Raw genomic sequence first — 9,824 nt, forward strand, 5'->3', positions numbered from 1 at the left:
ATGGATTTCCAAAGGGGAAATCATGCATGATTCATCTTCTGGAATTTTTTGAAGATGTAACTAGGAAAGTTGACAAAGGAGAGTCAGTGGATGTAGTGTATTTGGACATTCAGAAAGCATTTGATAAGGTCCCACATAGGCGATTAGTGGGCAAAATTAGAGCACTTGGAATTGTGGGTAGGGTACTGACATGGATAGAAAATTGGTTGGCAGACAGGAAACAAAGAGTAGAGATAAAAAGGTCCCTTTCAGAATGGCAGGGCTCGGTGCTGGGACCACAGCTATTTACAATATACATTAATGATTTAGATTAAGGGATTGAAAGTAACATTAGCACATTTGCAGATGACACAAAGCTGGGTGGCAGTCTGAACTTTGAGGAGGATGCTATGAGGATGCAGGCTGACTTGGACAGGTTGGGTGAGTGGGCAGATGTATGGCAGATTCAGTTTAATGTGGATAAATGTGAGGTTATCCACTTTGGTGGCAAAAACAAGAAGGCCAAATATAATCATGAAATTTAGAAGGGTGAGAGGGGATCTTATTGAAACATAAGATTAAGGGTTTGGACAGGCTGGAGGCAGGAAACATGTTCCCGATGTTGGGGGAGTCCAGAACCAGGGAACACAGTTTATGAATAAGAGGTAAGCCATTTAGAACGGAGATGAGGAAAATCTTTTTCACACAGAGGGTTGTGAATCTGTGGAATTCTCTGCTTCAGAAGGCAGTGGAGGCCGGTTCTCTGGATGGAATGGGATGCTATTTATTGTCATTCAAACCTAGGTTTGAACGAAATTATGCTTTCAAGAGAGTTAGATAGAGCTCTTACAGATAGAAGAGTCAGGGGATATGGCAAGGGCAGGAACGGGGTACTGAATGTGGATGATCAGCCATGATCATATTGAATGGCGGTGCTGGCTCGAATGGCCTACTCCTGCACCTATTGTGTATATATCTGTGTGTATCAACTCATTTCCCAACATGTTGCAGATATTAACCACTCTATTAAAAATTACTCCCCAATTGTTCATGAATAGGGAAATTATTCTGGAGACAAATTTACCACAAGGCAACTGGTTATTAATCATAATTAAAGCACGACATAGAATATAGTCAACTAAAAATAACTCTAGTACTGATGTTCAAAAATGTAATACTTGTTAACTTAAATACAGCATTTCTAGTTTCTAAATTGTTTTGCTATTGACTCTGATCTAAACATACCTTGCCCATTGTAACTGCACTCTGAACCCGCGCTGCCACTGCATCCACTCTGGCACTCATTCGCAGAAAATTAATGGACTGATTCTTTTGTCGAATTGCATTTTCTGCATGTATTCTTGCTACTTCTGTATTACCCTTCTGAATTGCCTGTGAACATATGATAAAGTAGACATTTGAATATAGATAAATTGATCTTAAGCTTAGAATTAACAATGGGATAAATAGAATAGAATAGAATGCCTTTTATTGTCATTCAGCGTGATTTGAACGAAATTGCATTTTCTAGTCTTACATTACAAAAAAACCCAAGACCCACACTTAACACAAACATCCATCACAGTGAATCTCTATCACCTCCTCACTGTGATGGAAGGTAAGTCTTATCTCTTCCCTTTGTTCTTCTCCCGCGGTCCCGCAGTCCAACTGCAGCGTTGAGGCGAACTGGGGCACCCGATGTTAAAGCCCCAGGCGGGCGATGATAAGCCGTTTAAGCCACGCCAGGCGATGTTAGGCCCCGCACCTTTAAACCTAGCGATTCCAGTGGGGGAAGTTGCCGTTGCGGGAGCTCCGAAAAGCGGTCTCCCACCGGGGACCTGGAGCTCCCGATGTTACCGTCCACCGGGCCTGTGGCCAGAGCCTCGGAAGCTCCGAAGTCGGGTCGCAGCCGTGCGCCACCACAGCCCTTCCTGCTCCGAAGATGGCCAGCTCCGCGATGGCGAGGCCGCAGGCTCCACGATTGGAGCCCTCAGGATGGTCCCGGCCGGAGGCTGCCGCCGGCTGCACGATGATAGGCCCCACGACATCGGGAACCCGACAGGGAAAAAATTGGGTCCCCCGTACAGGGAAGAGACTAACAGTTTCCCCCACCCCACCCCCCATATATACACAGCTAAAGAAAAATAATAACAACTAGACTCAACACATACATTTAACAAGAAAAAAAAAAAGAAAAAAAAGACAGACGGACTGTAGTCGAGCCGCTGCCGATAGGCTCCGCCATACCAACAACAAAAATATAAAATACAACCATCACATTATATCTGCAGATTTGGTTTTGTTTCCACTGCTCTAGTAAACAAAAATCCAATTTTCTTGACACAATAAACTACAAATCAATTGCACAAATTGTAATTTTTAAATGTAGTTAATGCGATGACAAGCAAACATGTGCGTACAAGGCTAATCTACAAAGGCTATTGTCTCACACATGCCAGTTTTCCAGTAATACCAGCTGGTCCTTTATATTGGTTGTTGAATGCATTGCCCAGTTTAGACAGATGTAACTAGGAAAATGGACATGGGCGAGTCAGTGGATGTAGTGTACCTGGACTTTCAGAAAGCATTTGATAAAGTCCAACATAGTAGATTAGTGGGCAAAATTAGGGCACATGTTATTGGGGGCAGAGTGCTGACATGGATATAGAAGTACACAAAATTGCTGGAGGAACTCAGCGGGTGCAGCAGCATCTATGGAGCGAAGGAAATAGGCGACGTTTCGGGCCGAAACCATATAGAAGTGGTTGGCAGACAGGAAACAAAGAGTAGTGATTAACGGGTCCCTTTCAGAATGGCAGGCAGTGACTAGTGGGGTACCGCAAGGTTCGGTGCTGGGACCACAGCTATTTACAATATACATCAATGATTTGGATGAAGGGATTCAAAGTAACATTAGCAAATTTGCAGATGACACAAAGCTGGGTGGCAGTGTGAACTGTGAGGAGGATGCTATGAGAATGCAGGGTGACTTGGACAGGTTGGGGGAGTGGGCAGATGCGTGGCAGATGAAGTTTAATGTGGATAAATGTGAGGTTATCCACTTTGGTAGCAAAAACAGGAAGGCAGATTACTATCTAAATGGCGTCAATTGGGAAAAGAGGAAGTACAACGGGATCTGGGGGTCCTTGTACATCAGTCTATGAAAGTAAGCATGCAGGTACAGCAGGCAGTGAAGAAAGCAAATGGCATGTTGGCCTTTATAACAAGAGGAATCGAATATAGGAGCAAAGAGGTCCTTCTGCAGTTGTACAAAGCCCTAGTGAGACCACACCTGGAGTATTGTGTGCAGTTGTGGTCCCCTAATTTGAGGGACATTCTTGCTATTGAGGGAGTGCAGCGTAGGTTTACAAGGTTAATTCCCGGGATGGCGGGACTGTCATATGCTGAGAGAATGGAGCAGCTGGGCTTGTACACTCTGGAGTTTAGAAGGATGAGAGGGGATCTAATTGAAACATAAGATTGTTAAGTGCTAGTACACGTTAGAGGCAGGAAACATGTTCCCGATGTTGGGAGAGTCCAGAACCAGGGGGCCACAGTTTAAGAATAAGGAGTAAGCCATTTAGAACAGAGACGAGGAAACACTTTTTCGCACAGAGAGTGGTGAGTCTGTGGAATTCTCTGCCTCAAAGGGCGGTGGAGGCAGGTTCTCTGAATGCTTTCAAGAGAGCTAGATAGGGCCCTTAAAAATAGCGGTCGGGGATATGGGGAGAAGGCAGGAACGGGTTACTGATTGGGGATGATCAGCCATGATCACAATGAATGGCGGTGCTAGCTCGAAGGGCCGAATGGCCTACTCCTGCACCTATTGTCTATCGTCTATTTTCCATGGATTCATCAGTTGCATCTGGTGATCAGTGTCTAAAATGGTACAAAATGTAAATTGCCTTGAAATATATATCACTACCAAATTCAATTGGGTTCACTGCACAGAAATGTCTTCAAGAATTGTCAAGTTAATGACTTTAGTAAAAGTACTTGTGAATAAAAGCTAATTTAATTTTCTTCGCAATATATAATGTTAATAACGTACCTATTTAAACACATATTATCAATAACATACTACAATATGCTACATAAACGCAACGTCTTTCTCGTAAGAACAGTTAGCACACTTTGAAATCCAATCTTGCTTTACGTCAATCAACTGAAACATTTCCAACATATAATCTAGAAATAGATTGGCACTCAGTAATGGCTCACAGCTTTCCTATAAATGTGGGCACAATGCCACCAAGACCAACACTCCTTTCAAACTGCTCACTATTGGCTGCAGTAAATCTATTTGCTGCTATTGACTGGTATTCAACTAATTAGTTGGTTCAGATAGCTAGATCATTACATATAACCATATAACATATAACAATTACAGCATGGAAACAGGCCATCTTGGCCCTTCAAGTCCATGCCATAGGCTACATAGAGTCAGAGAGCCAACGAATATGGCAACAAATCCTTCGGCCCAACTCGTCTGTGCTAACCAAGATGCCCCGTTTACGCGAGTCACTTGGCTCAGATCCCCCTAAACCTATCGATATTCGTGCCCGTGTTTTTTAACTGTACCTGCCCAAGCTACTTCCTCTGGCAGCTCATTCTATAACAAGTGTTTTTCTTTGGAAAAATCAGTTAGGAAATAATTTAAATCCTTCCAAAATATTAAACATTTTTAGTTTCTGTAGGTGATTCAAAAGATCCCAATAAGTGTCATTGAAAACTGCAAGTCATTTGTCTGATATTTTTTAACTATCTTATTGCATTGATTAAGCATGACTCTTGGTGATTGTGTACCACAGTACACAATAACACAAGCACACATTTCTACATTTCACTGGTAAATAATAATGCAAGTCCATCTTCTAAACTTCACACATTCTTTATCACAAATGGAGGTGATCTGATGAGGTTTTGTAAATGCTCACACTAGATTATCAGGAAATGCAGCCTCAGCAAAGAAAACAAGGAGACATCACTAAAATGAGTAAACATGTCTGAGGTAATAAGAATGGTGCTGGGAATAGGAAAGAAACATACAGGGCATGAATTTCATCGCAGTTCCCCAACCCCACATCTGTCAGATACATGAAATAGCTGATTACCTTTTTGATTTTGGCCTTTTCTGTTTTTTCTTCTTTATCACATTTTTTGGCACTTCTGCACAGGTCCTTTGCAGCAAACTTAAGATTAAACAAATGTTCTGAAGAAATGTTAAGGATGCAAAGTCCAAAATGATTATCACTATCCTGAACGTTATCAGTAAAAATTAGTTATATGGCTGCAAGCGGTTACACAAGGGTCATGTCTATGCAAAGTTGTGTAAGAATCAGCAGTTTAAAAACAATAATAGTAACACATCTATATTGACGATAATGATCTAAGCATATTGACATATTCCAGATCACAACAGATACAGTATGAATAAATATCAATAATGCTGACTATTCAGTTTATTACCATTGAACCAAACATTAGCAGGATCAATAGAAAATAAGGGAATATCTGAAGGTCTTGCAACATTAAAATACTGTATAGAACTTTTTTTTTTTTAATACAAAAAAGTTTTAAACATAGAGCTTTTCATAACCGTTAGTGATTATGACTGGAGGAGACAACCGATGTACTGTATCCCTGCATTATTTCAGAGTCAGCGTCGTATGGCACAGAAACGTGGCCTTCGATCCACCATGTTTATGCCCATCTACACCATGCCCATTAGGTTGGAATCCTGCTATGCCTTGCCTATGTAAGTATCTAAATGCCTTGAACATAGTGATTGTATCTACTTCAATCACTTCCTCTGTCGGCAGATTCCAGAGGAAGTGATATTGGTTTCAATGGAGACGAGACAGTAGGCGCTGGAATTTTCAGCAAAATAAATGTACTGCTGGAAGAACTCAAACGGTCAGGCAGTAGCTGTGGAGGGAAAAGGGAAGACAATGCCAGCACATGGGGCGGCACTGCTTTACAGCGCTAGCAACTCGGGTTCAATCCCAACTACCTTTGCAGGCTGACACAAAATGCTGGAGTAACTCAGCGGCACAGGCAGCATCTCTGGAGAGAAGGAATGGGTGACATTTCGGATCAAGACCCTTCTAATCTTCAGTTTAAACCAGCATCTGCAGTTCCTTCATACAGGTTTATAGGTTAATCGGCTTGGGTTTGCATACTTGGTACAAGTGTAAATTGTCCCTTGTGTTAATGTGCAGGGATCGATGGTCTGTGAGGACTCAGTTGGCCGAAGGGCCTGTTTCCGTGCTGTATCACTAAACTACACTTTTCTTATGACTGGGAATGGCTGTTTGGCACATTGGTCAGCATGAACAAGCTGGGCCAAGGGGCTGTTTCCTTGCTGCATATTACTACTTCTTAAAATCCCTGACATACGTACATGCATTCAAAAACCCAGTTTTAGCCCTTGAAAACTCATTCACTGAAGCATGCATGAGTAAGGGAATTGCATTTAGCACCCACAACCTGCCAACCAGCCTCTGCCATAAATCATCATCTTCTGGCAATAGGGTATACAAAAATACCCTGGAAAGCATGGACCACTCTCCAGATCATGGGAGCTGCCTTTTATCAAAAGATGTTGATGTTGAAACTCTCCATTTAGCGTTCGTGTACCAGTATAGTTATCGACCACCCAAGGAACAGAATGCTTAAAGTTCAAAAGCAAAAACTTTAGTTTAGTTTAGAGAGGCCCTTCAGCCCATCGAGTCTGAACCGAGCAGCAATCCTCGCATATTAACACTGTCCCACGCACACACTAGGGACAATTTACAGTGTCACCGAAGCCAATTAACCTACAAACTTGTACATCTTTGGAGTGTAGGACGAAACCAAAGATCTTGGAGAAAACTCGCGCTGGTCACGGGGACAACATATAAACTCCAGAAAGACAAGCACACGCAGCTAGGATCGAACCCGGGTCTCTGGCACTGTAAGACAGCAATTCTACCGTTGTGCCACCCTAAAGCTGGCAAAACAAAAGCACCATTCACACTGTTGACAATTGGTCTACCAAGCAACAGCGATTCTCGGTTTGCTTCATACTTCTGTGATTTAGACTGCATACAACAGGCACCATGGTGAAATTATGTTGAAGAAGAGTCATACAACACGTAAACAAGCCCTTCGGCCCAACTGGCCATTCCGAGCAAGATGCCTGATCCACGCCAGTCCCAAATGCCCTCGTTTGGCCCTTATCTCTATACACCTTTCCTATCCATGTACTTGTCCAAATGTCTTTTAAAGATGTTACAGTACTTGCCTCAACTATCTCCTCTGGGTATGTTCCATATACCCAGCACCTGTCAAAAAGTTGTCCCTCAAATTCCTATTAAATCTTTCCCCTCTTATCTTAAACCTATGTCACCTGGTTCTTGATTCCCCTACTCTGGGTAAAAGACTCTGTGCCTCTGCCATATCTATTCCCCTCATGATCTTATGCACCACTTCAAGATCACTTCTCATCTTCCGACACTCTAAGGGATACAGTCTCAGCCTGCCCAGCCTCTCCATATAGTTCAGGCACTTAAGTCCTGGCAACATCCTTAGAAAATCTTATCTGCACTCTTTCTAGCTGAACACTATCCTTCCTCTTGTAATGACCAAAACTGAATGCAACACTCCAAGTGCAGCCTCACCATCTTGACGGATGTCACAAATTCTGTATCTACAAAATCCCCCAAATCCAGTAGTGAGACTCTGCATCCTTTCATCGAGAAGACCACAGCTTTCGCATGCCTGACAGCAGGATTGCAAGATCCCAGGGTACAGAGATGGACAGATTCCAAATTGTTCTCAAACTCCCTTTGAAAAACATTAACATCTGCATCAACTCGAAGTGGAGTCTGGTTCTGGTTGATTGCTGCGCAAATATCAGTGGTTATCTCGCGCAGTCGGCGCATTTGACATGCGGGGAATCAGGAGTCCAACTATCGGGAAAGTAGTGTAAACAGCGGAAGAAGCATGACATGGTAAAGTGCCCACCCTGTGCAAGACAAGTGGCTCCTGCATTGGCTTCGTCTGTCACCCATTCCTTCTCTCCAGGGAAGCTGCCTGTCCCCGCTGAGTTACTCCAGAATGTTGTGTCTATCGTTGGTGTAAACCAGCTTCTGCACTTCCTTCCTACACAACCCAGGGAAATGGTTGGAAGCAATTATCCCTCGAGCCCCAGTTGGAGACACAAAGGTGTGAACGTCCCTCTACGTTTTAACTTTCCAGGAGAAACACTTGGAGTGAAACTGGAGACTGGAACTGGTGGCGACTTGGCTCCGGCCCGGGACAGTCGGGACAGGGTTGAACACCTTGGCCGCGGGGACGGGTGATTAAACCACTCTGTACTTCCTGCAGCGACAGCGGGGCCTCTGGCTGCCCGGGTCCGGGCCCGGATGGGATGGGCCGGGCCGGCATGAACCCGGGGCCAGTGAGTCCGGAGCCCGACAACCCTGTGCGAGCCCCGGCTACAGCGGGCACCGTGTGGAGTGGAGAATGACAGGGTCTCCGCCCGGACAAAGGATACTCTCCAGGCTGCTCGACATCCTCCCGGTCCCCGTGACAACAGCCCACCGCCGCCACTTCCGCTTCTGCTTCCGCTTCCGGTCACGCGCGGCGTCGCGTCGCCGACGTCACTACATCATCGGCCCACTAGGTCATCGACCCACTACGTCGCCGACGTCGCTAAGCCATCGACCCGCTACGTCACCGACGTAACTACGTCATCGGCCCATAACGTCACCGACCCTCTACGTCACCGACGTCACAACAGAACTCCGCCCCCCCCTTCTCCATCAACTGCCCATGTTTGACCAAGACACCACCAAACTAGGGTAACCCTGCCCCTCACGACACCACCCAACTAGAGCCTCCCATACCCAACCTTGCCCCTCACGACACCACCCAACTAGGGCCACCCATACCCAACCCTGCCCCTCACGACACCACCCAACTAGGGCCACCCATACCCAACCTTGCCCCTCACGACACCACCCAACTAGGGCCACCCATACCCAACCCTGCCCCTCACGACACCACCCAACTAGGGCCACCCATACCCAACCTTGCCCCTCACGACACCACCCAACTAGGGCCACCCATACCCAACCCTGCCCCTCACGACACCACCCAACTAGGGCCACCCATACCCAACCCTGCCCCTCACGACACCACCCAACTAGGGCCAACCCATAACCCAATCTTGCCCCTCACGACACTACCCAACTAGGGCCACCCATACCCAACCCTGCCCCTCACCACACCACCCAACTAGGGCCAACCCATAACCCAATCTTGCCCCTCACGACACCACCCAACTAGGGCCACCCATACCCAACCTTGCCCCTCACGACACCACCCAACTAGGGCCACCCATACCCAACCCTGCCCCTCACGACACCACCCAACTAGGGCCACCCTGCCCCTCACGACACCACCCAACTAGGGCCAACCCATAACCCAATCTTGCCCCTCACGACACTACCCAACTAGGGCCACCCATACCCAACCCTGCCCCTCACCACACCACCCAACTAGGGCCACCCATACCCAACCCTGCCCCTCACGACACCACTCAACTAGGGCCAACCCATAACCCAATCTTGCCCCTCACGACACTACCCAACTAGGGCCACCCATACCCAACCCTGCCCCTCACCACACCACCCAACTAGGGCCACCCATACCCAACCCTGCCCCTCACGACACTACCCAACTAGGGCCACCCATACCCAACCCTGCCCCTCACGACACCACCCAACTAGGGCCACCCATACCCAACCCTGCCCCTCACGACACCACCCAAATAGGGCCACCCATACCCAACCCTGCCC

General features: G+C 46.2%; 1 protein-coding gene across 1 annotated transcript in view; it reads right to left on the reverse strand.

Annotated features, from left to right (window-relative positions):
* Nucleotides 1-8,624, reverse strand: part of chmp1b (charged multivesicular body protein 1B) — a 31,211-nt gene extending 22,587 nt beyond the window's left edge. Inside the window, exons 1-3 of the mRNA XM_033030108.1 lie at nt 8,519-8,624; nt 5,094-5,191; nt 1,225-1,371 (exon numbers count right to left, since the gene is read on the reverse strand). Of these exons, the coding sequence (XP_032885999.1) occupies nt 1,225-1,371; nt 5,094-5,191; nt 8,519-8,537 (264 nt within the window). The 5' untranslated portion in view covers nt 8,538-8,624. The remainder of the gene's footprint in view (nt 1-1,224; nt 1,372-5,093; nt 5,192-8,518) is intronic.
* Nucleotides 8,625-9,824: the final 1,200 nt, after the last annotated feature.

The sequence above is a fragment of the Amblyraja radiata genome, chromosome 12 (assembly GCF_010909765.2).
Source record: "Amblyraja radiata isolate CabotCenter1 chromosome 12, sAmbRad1.1.pri, whole genome shotgun sequence".
In the NCBI taxonomy this organism is placed as follows: Eukaryota; Metazoa; Chordata; class Chondrichthyes; order Rajiformes; family Rajidae; genus Amblyraja; species Amblyraja radiata.